Source organism: Cucurbita pepo, chromosome LG16, assembly GCF_002806865.2.
Source record: "Cucurbita pepo subsp. pepo cultivar mu-cu-16 chromosome LG16, ASM280686v2, whole genome shotgun sequence".
Taxonomy (NCBI): domain Eukaryota; kingdom Viridiplantae; phylum Streptophyta; class Magnoliopsida; order Cucurbitales; family Cucurbitaceae; genus Cucurbita; species Cucurbita pepo.
Window position 1 is genome coordinate 5,242,469 of NC_036653.1, and position 19,682 is coordinate 5,262,150.

General features: G+C 34.0%; 3 protein-coding genes across 3 annotated transcripts; 2 read left to right on the forward strand and 1 right to left on the reverse strand.

Annotated features, from left to right (window-relative positions):
• Positions 1–461: 461 nt before the first annotated feature.
• Positions 462–4,383, reverse strand: LOC111776743 (sorcin-like). Its single transcript, XM_023656078.1, has 10 exons — positions 4,205–4,383; positions 4,053–4,111; positions 3,934–3,974; positions 3,803–3,834; positions 3,629–3,657; positions 3,271–3,307; positions 3,098–3,154; positions 2,361–2,437; positions 1,886–1,959; positions 462–785 (listed from the first exon to the last, which is right to left on the reverse strand). The coding sequence occupies exons 1-10, from the start codon at positions 4,286–4,288 to the stop codon at positions 766–768; spliced, it is 510 nt and encodes a 169-aa protein (XP_023511846.1). The 5' UTR covers positions 4,289–4,383; the 3' UTR covers positions 462–765.
• A 6,208-nt stretch (positions 4,384–10,591) lies between these two features.
• Positions 10,592–13,583, forward strand: LOC111777837 (U-box domain-containing protein 15). The gene is made up of 4 exons (XM_023657560.1): positions 10,592–11,235; positions 11,331–11,447; positions 11,683–12,111; positions 12,319–13,583. Exons 1-4 carry the CDS (start codon positions 10,882–10,884, stop codon positions 13,372–13,374), a joined length of 1,956 nt encoding a protein of 651 aa, XP_023513328.1. The 5' UTR covers positions 10,592–10,881; the 3' UTR covers positions 13,375–13,583.
• Positions 13,584–15,106: 1,523 nt separating this feature from the next.
• Positions 15,107–18,820, forward strand: LOC111776740. Its single transcript, XM_023656074.1, has 4 exons — positions 15,107–15,327; positions 16,790–17,465; positions 17,566–17,649; positions 18,451–18,820. Exons 2-4 carry the CDS (start codon positions 16,790–16,792, stop codon positions 18,546–18,548), a joined length of 858 nt encoding a protein of 285 aa, XP_023511842.1. The 5' UTR covers positions 15,107–15,327; the 3' UTR covers positions 18,549–18,820.
• Positions 18,821–19,682: the final 862 nt, after the last annotated feature.

A 19,682-nucleotide genomic window follows, 5' to 3' on the forward strand; every position in this document is an offset into this window, starting at 1 on the left:
TTTTTTTTTTTTTTTTTTCAATTTACTTCATGCATTCGATCAAACACAACCAATGTAGTCATCAATATAATCATCATAGCCTACAATATCCAATAAAACAATTCACAAGTTTTCATCCGTATGAATTTTTGGATTATTGCTTATTTAATTAATACCTAATGAAAAAAAGACCCCCGAAGAACTGCTAATATCCTCCAACCAAAATTAGGATAAAGAAAATATTTTATCTCTTCTAGCTGTTTTATTATAGACATTTAGCCATGAGGTCTGATAACCACTAATCATATTTCTAAGATATGTTATAATAACTGCATGTTTCATTGGTAATATTGGTAATAAGTGTAGAGGAGTTCATTTTAGGAATAGTACAAAATGAAAATTATAATATTGGTAATGTGTACAGGAGTTCATTTTAGATTGTCAAGTTCATTTCTACATAACGGTATTTACGAATAATAATATGAAACTAACAAAATAAACCGATATATTGACTAATCATATAACTGAATGGCTACAAGAAAATATACGTACGGGCTATATGGTATGTGAATAGAACTCAATTACTAGTTTTCCAATCACATAAAGCCTTTAACAGCATCGAAGTCGAAGACAAGGATCCAAACCAACAGATAAACAAGCAAGATAGATTATGCTACAGAAAAGTAAGTTTACAGTTCATATCCTACCATTCTAAATCCACAGGTTGCACGAACAGTTTCTGCAGTATGCTATGCTGTCCCCTCTTCGTCCAAAATATTTACACTTTCATATTCTGCAATTAGCAGCTGAAAGGAAACGTGAAGGAACAAATCAATCAGTAGTTAGCACACAGGTGCTTCAAATTAGACAGCAAGAACTTGAACAGTGAATATTTTGAGCTCCGAGTTAGATGTGCTTTAGGGGTAGGCTAACAATTACTAAATTAATATCAATCAGCAAACTTTCAGAAACGAACCACAGTAACATGGGTGGCTAAGCGATCGCCCTAGCCAATATGTCGGGGGGGGNCGTGTTGCCCATGGCCGCAAGCCCATGACAAGCCCAACCCTTTTATGTCTTTTCATATTCTAGTGTTTTACTTTTGTATTTCTAGAAAGTATGACGTTTCAGAAATATCATGTCTAGGCCTGTCAGACATGAAATGCCGACTAGTTGTCAACTTCTCCCTACCCAAGACTAGTTGTCAACTTCTCCCTACCCAAGGTTATATACTGTGAGGCTTATATAACGTCTCTTTCAAAAATCTCTCTCTGCCCTCGTTTTCTAAAACCTTCTCTTAAAACCGAGGCCAGAGGCTCGAGCATACGTCGCTTGGCCGTAGGCGACGCAAGAACGAATTGGCTTAGCTCACTTGTCGTTGGAAAGTGAGTGTCGCATAATCGCAAGTCCGCTGCCATCAAAAGTGCGATTGTGACACGGGGCTCTAGGTTGGCTATGTGGGTCAGAGTTTGCGTGGAAATATATATGTCTATATAATTGGGAGGTGAAGCTTTGCTACCCTGAGACACCTGAAGCTGCCCCAAGGCATCAAGGATTTTTGGTGTTAAGCTCCTCTGAAGATTCAAACTTTGGACTTTCTAGGCCGGTATGACCAAAAGGCCTTGAGGTCCTTGCCGGCGCAGCCACCCCTTGGGTTAATATATCAGATCATGACAAAAAAAGATGGCAATTTATTGTATTCTGCCTCATGTCCTCTTACATCTAATTTAATACTCAAACAAACAGAGCACTAAACACTTGGGAAGATCGTAATAACAACACCAATCTCTAATCCGTGGTTAATTTGTTAGGTGAGGGCAGGGAATAAGATAAAAACGCCAAACTACGAGGAAAATGAATTCACAACATACTGGCAAAAGACGAGAGTTAGAATTCAGATACTCACTGCAATAGACAAATTGGTTGAGATCTAGAGTCACCCTGCCTTGTTTTGCTGTATCAAAGGAATTAAACAAATTCCTGCAACCAATCGGAATTTTTTTTTTTAGTGAAACTTCAAAGTAATCAAAAGACAATGTTAGATTTCTACCAACTAGAGAACTACTAGAAAAATTCAAAACACAAGTCTCTAAGGAAAATCAGCTGCATAATAAAAAGTAAGAATAAGGTTAAATTACAAATCTAGTCCCTAAACTTTTATATTTGTATCTAATAGGTCATGAACTTTAAAAAACATTTAACCCGTCTTTAAACTTCAAAAATATCAAATAGGTTCGTAAACTTTTGATTTGGTCAAATGAAAGAAAATTATACATACACGCATATGGGAGCCCCCACCAAAAAAAAAAAGAGAGAGAATTTTTTCGTCAGAAGATAAGCAAAAAAAAGAATGAAATTGACCAATTTAACAGTGAACCTACCTAGCTGATTGAACAAATATACAGAGAGATATGAAGTCGTCAAGCCGAAATCTCCCATTCTTCTTCTGATCAAAGCTCTGCAAATATATATAGAAATAAAATACAAGTTCGATATGTCTTGCATAACTAAATGTTTTGAAAAGGCAGGTTCCATTTACAAAGCAGCAAACCAAATAAATCACACTTACAAAGCATTGTGGAGATGGAAAAGAAAATGGCAAGGCAGAGTTCGTTTTACAAAAAGATAATTAGAAGGATGAGAGGAACCAACCAAACAGACAAAATGGAGAGATGAAAAAAGAAGGCTCTCTAATGGAAGACTACAAAAGAATGGTTTATGCTGAATATTACTTCCTTCATCTTCCTGCGTTAGGATTGCTTGTTAACACTCCACTTATGAATGTATGTATCTTCATGCGTCAATTATCTTGTGATTCAACACCCCATGCACGGAATTTTCACTAATTTTCATTAATGACTCTGAAGTAAGCAGTCAAGGACTGCTAATCAAGTTTTAAAGATAAGTTCCAACCATCAAGTTTCATTAGCTTGATTAATCCACTAAACTAATCTCTAAAGCTTTTAACCTATACAAATTTACCACGATATATACCAACTAAGGGAATTCGAACTTCAAATCTCTTGGTCGAGGGTAAGTTATGCTAACTTTGACACCACAAAATTTACCAACTAAAACTACTGAAATTTCTTTATTTCAATGGTGAAATATGGTTTACCTCGCAGACAGTATAAAATGCCGGAGAGTCTAGCGTGAAGCCAATCTTAACCAATGCCTGAAAGGATATTTCAATAGGTAAACAATTTTAAATGCAAACGCAATGTGTATTATTCTTTCAAAATCGATCCTAATAGATAATGTAGAAGTTAATACTTAAAACCAAGTACACACCTCGTATACATCCTCTGGGACTAGATAACCACGACCTCTGTAACAACACACAAAGAGATGACAAGTTTAGATCCATCAAGAAATTAGCTAAACGTTTCAAGTTCGTTTCAGCTCCAACTAGGAGATCTGGCTACTTCTATTTATGCTATATAATTTATTTGGCCAACAGCAGATATGGATACAGAAGGCAATCTGGCCATATATAGAGCAGAAGCTGCCTCTGCCATACGAATAATGGTTTCAAATTATTTGTAAATCTCCAAGCAATTTACAACAAAATTTTCTAATAAAATGTCTTATGTCAAGCAAGATAGGGTTAAGTAGTCATCAAAACTAACGAAAGAAAATTCCGACTCACCTTTCCAAGTCAGAGAAGGCTTGCTGAAGCTGAAACAGTTAAATTAAAATGTAATCAGAAGATCGAAGGAAGAGCAGATACTTCGATTCAATTGATTTTTCATATTCACAAAAGATTAAACGGAATATAATTTCAAGACTATCATAAGATAAAAAAATTATTGGAAATACAAACCTTAATCAGGAACTTGTTGAGAGCTACAAACTCTGTGAAAAATGCATCACAACACCAGAGAGATCATCAAAATCAAATACCGATTCTCAAACGAAAACAAAAGCCGCACGAAAAAGTATTATCATACTTGCCTTCGAAGCTCATAGTTCCATTTCTATCAAAATCATACATCCTAGCCAAATAATAATAATAATAATAAATCAGCAGAAAATTCTTTACAGAGATCATAAGAATAAGAGATTTCGGAAACCTGATCATTTGCTGCACAATTGAGAGAGGAAAGTTGAGGTTTCCAACCGCCAGAGCATTCTGATCATGGAGGAATCCAGAAATTTTGTCAACGATCGGGACTTTAAGACGAAGAGGATAAAATCTTTGAATAAGAAAAAGAAGAAGATTAACCTGAAGCTGAGAAGCTATGATGCTTCCAGACTTCTCCGAATCAACTCGATCGAACCACTCCTTCAGAATTCCCGTATTCTCCATTTACAGTAAAACTATTTGATTATCATTTGCAGCCCGAGGCGATATTGTTCTTCACGGAGGGGATTGAATTTTTACCCCCGAAAAAAGGTTATACGGATGGGAACGTCATTTGTATTTATACTGTTTTTTTTTTTCTCTTATCCTCTCTAAATCATAATAAATGGGTTAAAATTCCACTTTCATTTTTATCCTCCACTCTACGTACTTTTAAATGTTCTAATTTAACATCATTTTTCATACATTTTTAAAATATTCCCATCCATTCTCTTTTTCTAATTCAACAAATCCAATAATAATTGATACGGTCACATCTTATTGGTTGAAAAAGAGACCGAGACGTTCAGAAACCTCTCTCTTTAGTAGACATATTTTAAAATTTTGAGGGGAACGCAAAATAGTAAAGCCCAAAGTGGTATCAGAATTAGACACGGGAGCGGTGTGTCAGTGAAGACGCTAGGTGTCACGGTCATGCTTGTTCAAGGCGTGTTGCCCATGGCCGTATGCCTATTACACGTCGAAACTCTTGCCTTGTACTACTTTACCGCTTTCTTTTACTGCTTTTCTGTTGTATTATTTCTTTCTTGTTTTCTTTAAGAGTACGACGTTTCGGCAAAATCATGGCTACGCTTGGTAAACATGAAACGCCTCAAAATGTACGGAGATGAGACTAGTTGTCAAATTCTCCCTACCCAAAAAGTTATATACTGTTTAAGCCGTTGTTGTTGTCTTTTTGCTTGCATGCTATATAACACCTCTCTCTCTCTCTCATTCTTGCTTTCAAAACCTCTCTCCCTCATTTTTTAAAATCTTCTCTCAAATCAAGGTCCGAGATTTGAATACACGTTGCCCGACCGTAGGCAACGTGATCTAAAGTTGGCTTGACCCACTCAGTGCTGAGAATGAGTGCCGCACAATTGCCAAATCCGCTGCCAATAAAAGACGATTGTGACACTAAGCCACCAAGAGAGTGGATTGTGAGATTCCACATTAATTGGAGAGAAGAACGAAGATTTTCTCATTAAGTAGCAGTCGAATTTTAAAATCTTTAGAGTAAACCCAGAAGAGAAAATACAAAGAAATATCCACTAGGCTTATTATAATATATATATTATATATAAATGATATTATAATAAATAAATAAATAAATAAATCTGTTTCGAATTTCATTGTCTCAGTAAAAATTACTATTATTAAATTTGTAAATTTAATAGTAGAAGGTATGTGCTAGACAATTTATTTTTAAAATATCTAAATATTTATTTCTAAATTATTTAAATTTTTTCTTAAAATATACCATGAATAAATTAACACAAAATTATTTAAATAACATTATTTTTCTCCCAAAATCTTATCAAAATAAAATAAAATATTAGATAAAATTTTAAAAAATGATTTTTATTTTTATTTTTTTCCTGAAAAGATTTTAAGATTGAATTCTGAGTTCATTGCATTGTTGTCTCAACTTCTTGGGCCCATACTTTTTGAAAAGTCAATTTCAAAATCAAAACATGGCCCAATATTTGTTTATAAATGGACAATTTATGTTTAAATGAAATGCCAGCTCATTACTTTTGTCTCCTTCAAATAAATAATATATAAAAATAATTTGTGGCTAGTATTTATATATATATTTAAAGAAAATACATATTTCACTTTATGGGCGAAAATGACAGTTTTTTTTTTTTCATTTATTTTATTAAAAAAAAAAGATAAAAAGTATTTTCTGTCAATACTTTTTTTAAAGGTGAAGTGAATTTTACAATTTCCCCCCTCCCAACATTTTCCATCAAATTTTAATAAATAATTATTTTACGAGTTAAATTTAATAAAAATATTCTTCACTTATAAAATTGTTAATATTTTATTTTAAAAATATTAAAAAACATATTTAAACCTTTAAGATTTTAAAAATATTTAGGAATTTAAGAATATATTTATTAATTTAGCTTAGCTATTTTAAATATATATATATTTGTTTTTTTTTTCTTGAGTTAATTTTTTTTATTGCCCTTATATATATCAAATGATTAAAATATAGAGTGAACATCATATTAAAATTTCAATTTTACAAATATATTTCGCATATTTCTATTAAATGAATAATCGTTATTTTTATTTTCAGAGTCATAATTTTTAATATCAGTATTGTTCCATGTGATATATAAATACATCGACAAGTCAATCGATATTCGATTGGATGTATGTATGTGTATGTTATGGAAAAATTTAATAGTGGTTGATAGTTGAGAAGGGAAGGTGTGTTGAGGGAAATGAGTGGAGTAGACAAGATACGGGAAATAAAGAAAAAACAGTGCAAAATTGGGTGTCCTTTAGGAGAAACCAAACGGAGTCACATGAGACCAAGTTTATACGGTTAGTTTGTTCCGCTCAACTCAATCATACCCTATGCCCTAACAGTCCTATGCGGTTGAGAAATCAAAATGTCAATGTCTGATGGGTTAAGGGCCCCATTTCTGAAGAATCTCCGTTTAAACCGAAAATGAGGAAGGAATAAGGACAAGAAACAAGGATCTTTAGTCCCTCTCTACTCTTTTCTATTACATATATTCAACCCACAAGATCGAATAGGACGAGTGTTCTCGTCTAAATCCACGCCTCATTCTAATTTATTATTATTATTATTATATATATATAATTATAGTATGGATGAGAGACTCTACTGTAATATTAAAATATAATTTTTTAAAAATTAAATTGAACATTATAATAAATTTTTCAGTTAAAATATTATTCGATTTATTAGAATGTTTTACATTTTCTATTGAAAAATAAAAATTATCCACGAAAATGATATATTTTTCAGAAGTATATATATAAAATATGGAAGAAAAAAGTTATACGGAAATTTTATGTCCATGAAATTTTTTGGTAGAATAGAAATTAAAATAGGAGGCGGGACACATGAAAAACTATCAATCACAACGTAATGGTCTGTTCTTCAAATAATTTCTTTTATTATTGTCTCATTAATGATGCAAAACTCTCGCTTACTTGAATGTAAAATCGTGTTATGCGATTGATAAGCTACGTGAACGTATATATAATTATTAGATAAAATGGACATTGCACGTGGTCTTGTAGTTGTTTGATTAACTCTTTTACTTTTCTAGTTGATTGATTGAACTGGTTGGGTTGGAAGAGATTATTAGTCCAAAAAACAAGTGACGGTACATTATTATGTTCTTTTTATTCAAAAATAAGTACGAACAAGAAAGAAATTTTTTCGGACGATATTAACCTTACTTTTTTGTTTAATACCGAAATTGTCCCTTCATTTATCTGTCCATGCTAGTGTACCTACGGTCTTTTTTCTTTCTTTAAAAAAAAAAAAATTGAAAAACAACCGACACATATTTTTTTAATTTTAATTTCAATCCCACAATTGAAATTAAAATTTATTCACAACTAAAAATTAAAATTTATTCGGGTTACATTAAAGCTATACTTATTTAAAATTATATATATATATATATATATATATTTAAATATGTTTAAGTAATTATTTATTTATTTTAGATTTAGTATGGTAGGCTTGGAATTTTTTAATTAATTTTTATAAAACATTAGTCTCACTCTTAATTTTAGGGTATAATGAAATTATTTGAAAATATCACGTGCATGCACGTGTTAATAAAACAATTTGAGAGCGAATTTAGATAATATTAATTTTGTAATATAAAAATAGTACCGATACGCTTTTATTTTTCGAGAATTATAAATATATTTTAATTTGACAGTCAAAGATTTCAACTTGCTCTTTAATTAATCAATCGCTCTCACTCTCTTTAGACAATAATATTCTATTTTAGTGTTTTTAATTCCTTTTAACTTAATTTGTAAGTAATAATAAATTCATTTTTAATTAAATCAATTTGAATTTTTGAAGTTTAAAATGTGATCCACCGAATGAAGTATAAAATTTAAATCTCTTTCTATATTATATTAAAAAAATGTTTTGAGAAATTAAGACAGCTCAAGTCTTTTTTTTTTTTTTTTTTTTTTTTTTTTTTTTTTTTTTTTTTTTTTTTTTTNTTTCTTCCGGGTATCTCCTTAAATTTTAAAATGTGTCTGCTAGGGAGAGGACGTTGAGCCTCGAAGGAGGTGAACACCGAGCAAAGTACCAGCGAGGACGCTAGGTCCCGAAATGGGGTGAATTGTGAGATCCCACATCGATTGGAGATGGGAACTAAACATTCTGTATAAGGGTGTAGAAACCTTTCTCTAGTAGACATGTTTTAAAACTTCGAGGGGAAGCTCAAAATAAAAAGTCCAAAAAGGACAATATCTACTGGCATGGGTTTGGGCGGTTACACTTTCCTCAACCCATTTAAGTTAGTCTTTCCGAACTAAAAAGCAGCAGAGACCCAATTATGCCATCTGAGTTCAAACATGTAAACTATGTACGGAGACACTTTCAATCCACCGCTATTACACCATTTTCACCTAATCTGTCATTTTTTTAGGATTTTTTTTTAGATGTTAGGTCATAATTTCGTTTTTAATCTATTATATTTTTTAAAATTAAGCTAATAAATAGTTTTTTTTTTAAATTTAAAATGAAAAAATATATAGAATTTAGGAAAAGGATATTTAATAATAAATTATAGTCTACCACATATATCATATTTTATTATAAGATATTTGCCTTCTTACGATAGGTATTTTTCATTTATTGTTATTTCCATATCTTATAATTTATTTAATTACAAATAAAATAACTTTCGCACCCTTTAAGCGGGTGGATTTTGCAAACATTCACAGAAAAAAAAACAACATAATTAAAAAAATATATATTAAAATGATAGTTTTTAAGGGTTGAGTTCATGCCGACATTAATCGAACTATGATTAAAGCCACCGTGAAAATTGGATTAAATTATAAAAAATATAAGAGAGAAAAAAAAAAGTAGTTATTTAAAGATTTATAAATGAAAAAGGTGGAAGCCGTGTTATATTATTAATGATAAACCCACAACCGAACCGTCAATTAATGATTGCGGGAAGGTTTTTCCCATCCAAACCAAACTCCATACCTAAAATTAAATAATAATAAAAATAAAAATAAAAATTATTTAACTAACTAAACAGTCTATTTGAAAGCCCATTTTTTGGCTGTATGCAAAACAACAATATCGGATGTGGACCCCACCACTAGATTTCGCTGTCGGTTAACCGACTATGGGACCCACTGCCCGGAGACGAATGTGCAACCTGCCCTGCCCGGCTACCCCTTCCCTAACGCTTCCACTCCCACCTCTCGTGAAAATCCCCAAATTTCACCACGTGATTACGCGTCTTCTTCACTCACAATATTCAATTCTTTTTTATTTATTTATTTATTTATTTCATTTTCCCTTTTAATATATAATATATATATATATATATATTTAATAAGCAATTTGAAAACAATGAATTCATTATTTTCCATATTTTCAGATTTTATTTTAATTATTAAAAATAGCTTTGATAATAATTAATTAGTTTATGAACATGTTTTATGTTTGAAAAAAAAAATATAAATATTATTTTACAATATTATATTATAATATATTTTAATTTAACAAAAATGAATTGAGGCCCATATTTCTGAAAAAATTTAATAAATTTTTAATATAATTCTAAAACCTTTAAAATTTTAAATTCAAAATTTAGAAACAATGGTCAGCTTTACAGTTTTATAACCGGTCTACTGGAGATTTCACAATCCACCCTCTTAGAGTTTCGAATCCTCGTTAGCATACTGCTCGGTGTCTAGCTCCAATACCATTTGTAACAGCTCAAGTTCATAGTCCACTTTGACTCGTTATATATCGCTGTCAGTCTCACATGTTAAAACTTATGGACGAAATAAATAAATTTAAATTTTAAAAAAAATAAAACTAAATTTATAATTTTCTTTATTCTTTTATACTCAAAATGAATATTCCTTCTAGTTCTTGCACGAGAGATGATCCCCCAATTGTTCAAAAGGCACAATACCCATGTGCCATGTGATTCCTAACACTGTATCCGCACATTTTTCTTCGACATAAATATTTAAAAATAATTAAAAAAAACCGCTAAATATTGTCATAAATACTCGTAACATTATCTTTAATTTTTCATAAACGTTTCACAATTATAATTTTAAATAATTTTCAGAAATTAAAGGAAGACTTTTATTGATTGGCAACTGAAGTGTGGATTTTTGTATTATCTTAATTTCAGTTATATTGAAAAAATGAAGATAAATTGAAAGAAAAAAGAAAATTATTTAGAGGGAATTTCGGATGATAAATGTTATTTTGGGTATGAACAGGCGTGAGATGGGTTGCAATTCGTCGCTCCATATGGTAATCACAGCAAAACCATAAAACCCGCGAATGCCGCTTCGTCCAATCAGTTTCTACACCACCGTTACTTTTTTCCTTTTCTTTTTCTCGGGAAAATGTCTCAATTTTCCGGGAAAATAGGGCGTCTTTAAATCAAAATCCCCACACCCACTTTAGAACTCCAATCAAACTCCAAAGGGTCAGAGTTTGTTGAAGGAAAACAGGGGGAAACAAAAAAAAAAACGAAGAACAACAGGTGGGTATGGAGAATGAATGTGGAGCGAAATTGATCGGAAATAATGGTTTGAGCCCACGTTCATCGGTTTCTAATGGCGGTCCAGATGGAACCGTCGATGTTCTTAAAGATTTGAAGGAAGCTAATGATTTAATCGAGGTTATTGGGGGTTTTTCTGGGTTTCGGAAAACGCAATCCAAGGAGTGTTTGAATTTGGTTAGGAGATTGAAGATGCTCGCGCCGTTGTTGGAGGAGATTCGTGACCTTTATGATATGGTTCCTGCTGAGGGTTTGAGTTCCCATATTGGTCAATTGAAAGAGGCGCTTCTTTTAGCCAAAAGGTTGCTGAAGAATTGCCACAATGGGAGTAAGATTTATCTGGTTAGTCTGTTCTTACTCTTTGATTCCTTTGTTCTTAGTTTTTGATGATATGATTATGCTTATTTTGGTGATTTTATGAGCGTTTGTTTATCTAGGCGTTTGATAATGAAGCTGTGATGGCGAGATTTCATTCTGTTTATGACAAATTGAAGGAAGCCCTTGATGGGATACCTTATGATGAACTTGGAGTCTCTGTTGAACTGAAAGAACAAGTAGATTTCTTCACCCTTTTGATTGATTGTTTGTTTAGTAACTCTCTGTAATGATATTATCATCTTTAGGACTCATGATTTGTTTTGTTTTTTCAGTTTAATCCGAACGGTCTCTCGTAATTCATAGAACATGTTTAGAACGACTCTTTCGATGCTTGAAAACACTTGAAAAGTTATTCCGAACACGTTCTTAGTTTACTGATTTTGGTTCATTTGCTTGCTTTCGTTTGTTCAGGTTGAGCTGATGTCGACGCAGCTCAAACGAGCGAAGTGTAGGAAAGATACACAAGATATGGAGTTAGCAATGGATATGATGGTTGTGTTTTCAAAAAATGATGAGAGAAATGCTGATCCTGTTATACTTGGAAGATTAGCAAATAAATTGGAACTGCATAAGGTTGCAGATTTGGAAGCCGAAACCGAAGCTATACAAAAGTTGGTTCAACGTCGATGTGTGTCGAATTCTGAAAATCTCCAGCAAATTATGGAGCTTCTATGCAAGTTTAAGAAAATTGCAGGTATGGAGAATAGTGTTGCTTCTGATGCTGCTCCTGTTGTGTTGAAACGTCTGCAACGGTGTCGGTCTACGTTAATCCCTCATGAATTCCTTTGTCCCATTTCGTTGGAAGTCATGACAGATCCTGTGATTGTGGCTACTGGGCAGGTATCTATTTTGCATTCTTTGGCTTTGATTGATATCATATGCTACACATGCTTGAGGTATCTTGATATCATTTGAAATGTTGTGATAGCTGATTTAAGTTTGTTCTTAGTGTTCTTGTATCTTGAGCTGGAAATAAAATCTGATGTTCTTGTATGGAACTCTGCCAATGATTTGTAAACTGAGCGGGTTAACCTTGTCGCTTGACAGACGTACGACCGTGATAGCATACAGACATGGTTGAATTCGAACCACCAGACATGCCCGAAAACAGGACAAACTTTGGTGCATTTGTCACTAGCTCCAAATTATGCCCTCAAGAACCTCATTTTGCAATGGTGTCAAAAGCACGACTATGAATTGCCGAAGAAGGAAGTAGGTTCCGGATTCGGCGATACTCCGCCTGATCTCGCTCGGGAAATCTCCTCTTTAGTTCACAATCTATCGTCGAGTCAGTTGGATGTTCAGAAAGAGGCTATCATCAAGATCCGTGTCCTCTCCAAGGAGAACCCCGAGAATAGAGTTTGGATCGCGAATAGCGGAGTCATCCCTCCGTTGGTTAAGCTTCTATCCTACCCAGATCTCAATTTCCAAGAGCACACGGTGACCGCTCTATTGAACTTGTCGATCGACGACGCGAATAAAAGACTCATAGCAAGAGAAGGAGCCATTCCTGCTATCATAGAAATCTTGCAGCATGGAACAGAGGAGGCTAAGGAGAATTCTGCTGCTGCACTGTTTAGCTTGTCAATGCTAGATGAAAACAAGGTTCTGATTGGAACTCTAAAGGGAATCCCGCCATTAGTAGCGCTTCTTCGAGACGGTACGATCCGAGGGAAGAAGGATGCTGCTACTGCACTCTTTAACCTGTCGATGAATCAAGCAAACAAGTCCCGAGCGATCAAAGCCGGCATCATACAGCCCCTTCTCTTTTTACTTCAAGATAAGAACTTAGGAATGGTTGATGAAGCTTTATCGATCTTGTTACTCCTCGCATCACATCCGGAGGGACGAACCGAGATCGGACGTAACTCTTTCATCGAGATTCTAGTGAACATCATAATCGACGGGACACCGAAGAACAAGGAATGTGCGACGTCGTTACTTCTCGAGCTGGGACGAAACAATTCGCCTTCCATTTTGGTTGCGCTGCAGTTTGGTGTATATGAACATTTGGTAGAGCTGACAAGATGTGGAACAAGTAGAGCACAGAGAAAAGCAAGCTCGCTTTTGCAGTATATGAGCAAATGTGAACACATTCCTTGACATTTGTGTAAAGATTTGTGATCATTGTATTTTAGGAACTGTAAAGCAGAATTTTTCTTCTTTTACATTTGCCTCTTATTGTTGTTGTTGTTGCTCTCAATGTGGCTTTTTCAAGAAGTTGACATATCAAAGCCAACAAACCACTCTGTACATAGCCTTTTAGTTATGTAATGGTGTATAACAAGAGGTGTTATTAGCTTATGGTTTTATACGAGGAAAAGATGAACCGAGTATCCCGATTTAGTCTTTATAATTTTAAATTTCTAACTATTTAGTTCCTATCTTAATTTTTGCATTTGTCGGTAAAGTTCGTATTCCTTACGGGGGTATGGAAACCCATATTTTTGTTTTTATTGTGAGATCTCACCTCGGTTGTAGAGGGGAACGAAATATTCTATACAGGAGTATAGAAACCTTTTTCCTATAGTCACGTTTTAAAATTGGCGACGGTGATACGTAACGGGCCAAAACAGACAATATCTACTCGCGATGGGCTTGAGCTGTTACAAATGGGTATCAAAGTTCGTCGCTGAACGGTATGAGCCACTAGTCAGAGTAGGGCTAGACCCTCTCCATACCAAATGTGTTTTAAAATGATGATACGTAACAAGCCAAAGCGAATAATATTTGTTAACGATGTACGTATCGTGATTTTTGTCACGGCCCAAGCCCAACTTCCTATCGTGATTTTTGCTCGGTTAAGTTTTTATTGTCACGGCCCAATTTGTTGGTAAAGTATGTATTCCTTACAGGGGTATGAGATCTCACCTCTTGTAGAGGGGAATGAAACATTCCTTACAGGGGTATGTAAACCTCTTCCTAAACATGTTTTAAAATCGTGAGGCTATGGTGATACGTAACATGCCAAAGCAGACAATATCTCCTAGCAAAGTTAGTTGTTGAACGATGCGAGCCACTAGTCAGAGTAGGGCTAGACTCTCTCCATAGCAAATGTGTTTTAAAATTGTGAGGGAATGATAAATAACAAGCCAAAGCGAACAGAACAACATTTGTACTTGGGCTGTTACGGTTATACTAAAAAAATTGGGTTGAACAATTACGGGAGGAAAGATTGAATCAATGATCTTTGGGACAATAAATTGATGTCTTAGTCGTGTATTGTAAGTGATCTGAACCTGCTCGGATTGAGCCTCCATAGATGCAAGTGAAGTGGGTGAGCATCACGATGGTTAACTAACTATCTCTTGTGGTCTAGAGAGGGCTTCTCACAAAGACTTTTAACAAAAGCTTTTCAGGCCGAGAAGCTAGAAGCCTTCTCGATGTTAATCATCCAGTTGCTTTACTCGTAAAAACAGAAAAACTAGAAGAAAATGAAAGAAAAACTCACAATAACTGATTTTTCTTTTACCCCATGAAAAGAAAGAAGGAACAGATGAAGGAGCTAAGCAGTAAGACCAATAAACAATCTAGAGTTCATATTATTCGTCTTTTATTTTTAAAAACTAAGTTTATAAATAATAATTCTAGCAAAATTTATTTATGTTCTTTGTTTCGTTGACTATTTTTAAAAATTCAACAAAATTTTGAAAATTAAAAAAAAAAAAAAAAAGTTTTTTTAAAATTTTTTTGAATTTTTTTTATGAATTTTTTGAAACATCTATTTATATCTAATTTAGATTTAGTAGATATAAATATAATTGTGGACCTAAATTTGAGCTTTTCATATATTATTATTATTATATAGTTTTGGCCCTTGAGGAGCCATGATGATCCACGTGTCTTTCGTCTTGTTAAATCCTCTCCGAATTTGCAGCAGCTTCAACATTTTGTGTCCAAATTTGATTCTGATGAGGAAATATAAATCCATTTTCAAGGTAATTTGATGGACTGAGCAGTGAACAAACTGTATGAATTTGAGAATCGAAGCTTTCTTCTTCCTTCCGATTCCACATGGCACTCCCTTCTCCATCGGAGCGCTTCCAATGAGCTAAGGTAAGAACGAATGCTTTTCATACAATTTGTTTCCGATTTCGTTCGACGAATTTTCCTTTTTCACGAAGAGGTTTCGGTTTCTGTGTTATTTTTCAAATGGAGATGATGATCAGCTCGTCTTTTGTCGTAGGAGTTCTCCTGAATTTACTTCTGCTTCGATTTGATTTCTACCTAGGTTTTCTCTGAGCTAGTTTCGTATTTTAAGAATTGATGGAGAATCATAACTTCCTATTGATGCGCGTTTTTTTTTTCTCTTCTGCTTCAAAATTTCATTCGTATAAGCCCTGCACTTCCGCATTTTAATCGTAAGAGAAACGAGGAGAAACTGGAAACTCATAGAGGAAGCAAGATACTTAATAGTTTATGCTCCTCAAGTTTGTATGCTTTCAGTGTGATTTCAATAGTTGAGTTTAATGCATTGTATTTCGTCCGTTCTGGTGACTTTACCTTTAGCTCTGAGATTCAGCTCCATTGTGTGTAAAGCAAAGCGGCTTCGATTAGCAACAAGCTTTGTCAATTTACCTATATCAAAGTATATTCTAGGGCTGTGGTTGATGAAAGAAATTTACCTTGGAAATGTGGAGCTGCTGCAATACTTTCTTGGGACAATTTGTGTTATTCTGGTTGATATCTAATATATCTTGTATTCTTTTGCTTTATTATCTAACAATTTACCGTTATATTGTTAGACGTCGAACAGCTTATTGTAAACCTTAAACCTAATTGAAAGGAGTCCCTCATGTTCAGCTGGTCCCATAGAGGTCTAAGCCTTCGGTAATAAATAGTATAGTACACTGATTTCTTGTTTTGACCCATAAGCTAAGACATGTTCTTCATGTTGCAACTAATAGAAAGGTAATCATCCTAAGAATCAGAGAGGGTCGAAGGCTCGAGCGAGGAAGGGTGGCGAAGGAAACCCATAATTAGAATGTGGGTATCTAGACTCGAGAGAGGGAATTTGTCACGCCTGTAAATAGTAGAAGTATGAAGAACGGGAGGGGTTTTGGAATTATGAGAAGTTTGCCCCTTAGGAAAGTGTTGCTGAACAAGAAAAAATGGTCATGAGTGGAGATTCTATGATTGCTGGAAGAACTGGGAAGTCTGACATTTGATTTCTTTTTATGGTTCTAAGACATGGAAAATAGTTTTTAAAGCTCATCTTGTTGGATGATTTTTGAAAATAATCGCTCTAACAAAATGGAAATATTGCTTCTCAAATAGAAATAGAAAGCATTCTCATTAATTATCTTTCCTTATGAGAGCTTCCATCAAAATGGATATATATCCATGCCCTGAAATTTATTGTTCATAAGCTAACATTTATTGTTCTATATCCATGTGTAGATCTGAGTGTTAATTTGAATGATACTGATTTCTAAAGGGTTTTATATCCACGCCCTGACATTTATTGTTCATCTTCATGTATGTATTATGTAACCCTTCAAACTTTTAAACTTCTCAGATGGTTCAGAAATCCATAGACTCCAAATTCAGTGAATATGGACATGGAAATTCTGGGAAGGACGTGCCTTCTCAGGAAAAGCAAATGCAGATTTCTGCAAAGAAGACAGCATTAAGGGACTTGCAAAATGATAATAGGGTCACAGCTTCCCATTGTACTGGAAGCTCTCCTCTTTTGAAGGAAAGAGGTCCGAGTAGTGACTTCATTAAAGTTTCTGGTAACAACCCAGCAACTCCGTCTCATCTCCATTCTTCGACTTCTAATGCTTCAAATGGGCATCTTGTTTACGTCCGTAGAAAGTCCGAGGTAGATATTGGGAAGAATAGTCCTTGTGATAGTACCAACATGAAAGGTGATTATCCAAATCTAAGTAAACTCGGTCAACTAGCTGAAACCGCGCATCTCAAATCCCAGGTTAAGGAGCTACAGAATCATTGCTTTCCAGCATTTGCTCCTTTTCCAATGGTGTCTCCCATGAATGCATCTGGAAAACCTTCAGTTCCTCATCACGTTGGAAAATATGGCATTAATTTCGCCACAGCAGAATCGAACTTCCATCCTGCACCTTCTACTGTCCCTTCAGGATGGAAAAATTTGCAGTGGGAAGACAGATATCATCAGTTGCAATTGTTATTGCATAAATTGGACCAATCAGATCAACAAGATTATCTTCAGGGTATGCTTTTGCTTTGCATTTAAGAAAGTGCTTTATCTTATTCCTGAAATGGTTTGACTGATCCTTATTTACTCCATGGATAATTTCACACTTCTATCAGTGCTTCGATCGCTTTCATCGGTTGAACTTAGCAGACATGCAGTCGAATTGGAAAGGAGATCCATTCAGCTCTCGCTTGAAGAAGGTAGTTTGATTTCTGGTTTTACATAATTTCACTTTCCTTTTTTATGATCTGGGGAAACTTAGTAGTCTGCAAATGGATTAATATCAAATCATGGTAGATCTCCTCAAAGTAATGTTGAGGATGGTTGGGAGTCCGACATTGGCTAATTAAGTGGTTGATAATGGGTTTATAAGTAAGAAATACATCTCCATTGGTATGAGGCCTTTTGGTGAAACTAAAAGTCCCGAGAGCTTTTGCTCGAAGTGGACAATATCATACCATTGTGAAGGGTCGTGGTTCCTAACATGGTATCAGAGTCATGCGTTTAACTTAGCTATGTCAATAGAATCCTTAAGTTTCGAACAAAAAAGTTGCTAGCGTCGAAAGTGCAGGCAAAAGTGACTCAAGTGTCGAAAAAATGGTGTACTTTGTTCAAGGGCTCTAGGGAAAAAAGTCAAGCCTCGATTAAGGGGAGACTGTTCGAGGGCTACATAGACCTCAGGGGAGGCTCTATGGTGTACTTTGTTCGGGGAGGATTAATGAGGATTGTTGGTAGTCCCACATTGGCTAATTAATGAGTACGAGGCCTTTTAGGAAAATCAAGAGTGAAGTCATGAGAGCTTATGCTCAAAGTAGACAATATCATATCATTGTAGAGGATCGTGGTTCCTAACAAGTAAGTTTAAAGCTTCTTTTCATTTCAGCCCAGTGGTAACTTGTATCAAGCATACATGTCTGCTCAATATATGAAACATCAAACAGCTTCCTTCTGCTTTGGAACATGATCATAGTAACTTAAAATTCCTCTTTTCTTCATCACAGCAAAAGAGCTGCAGCGAGTTGGGGTTTTGAATGTGCTGGAAAATCCTGTAAAGAGTATCAAAACGCCGTTGACTCATCACGACGGTTCAGAGACGTAAGAGTATGTGCAGCATACTGTTGTTCTTCACGTCGGTTGGACGATGAAAACGTGCTGGATTGCAGTTGAATCGAGTTTGTTCTGAATTCACAATTCTCGGTCGCCAACAACCGGAAGCTTGCTGGTTTCTTGTAATATTCTGCCAACTATTTCATTAACGATATTTCTCATTTGTTTTGCAAAGGTTGTAACAAAAGATTGCAACTGCATGCCTTGACTGACTGTTACCAGGAACAAGAATGGAAACAAAATCCCCTACTGGTCACATCCTCCTATACTTCCTTTTTCTTTGTTCTCCCTGTTGATCCGATTCCATACGTAGGTGTTCGAGATTTGTCGCTATTGAATTGGTTAGGTTAATCAACACGAGTCCCGTTCGACAAGCCAGGTCGGATTTGTAGGAAAATCAACACAACATACTTGCACACTTTTGGTCGGAGTGTCTATTTAATTATTATACCAACCGTTCATTTGGTTGTGATATTCCATTTTTAGTCACTAAATTGATCTCTGGGCAGAATTTTTAGAGATAAACTTGAGTTTTTCAAACTTAAACTAAAAACGAAATTAAATTGAAATAATGAATTTAAGATTAATTAAAATGATCTTTTTTTCAATCCAATCAAAATCAATTTAATCAATTTGTTCACTAGAATAAAGTGAAAAAGATGTATACTTGCTGTATTTACCGAAAAGAAATACATAACGCGATACGTATGTAATTTGATTATTTGTTAAGATTCAGATATTAATATATATATATATACATATACATACACACGCATATATATATACATATACATACACACGCATATATATATACATATACATACACACGCATATATATATACATATACATACACACATATATATATATACATATACATACACACATATATATATGCTTGAAATTTTATAAATCCTATATCTTTCCTTTTTTTTTCCCTTCTTTTCTACTATAATTTTTTGCTTTTAATCTTGTATTTAATAAAATTTTAAAATATTTGAAATATTAAAATTAATTGAATCTTAAATTTTCTTTTATCTCTAATAGAATTTTAAATCTTCAATTTCATATCTAGCTGGACAACTAATTTGAAAAATATTGAAATTGGAGAAATTAAATTTGTAATTT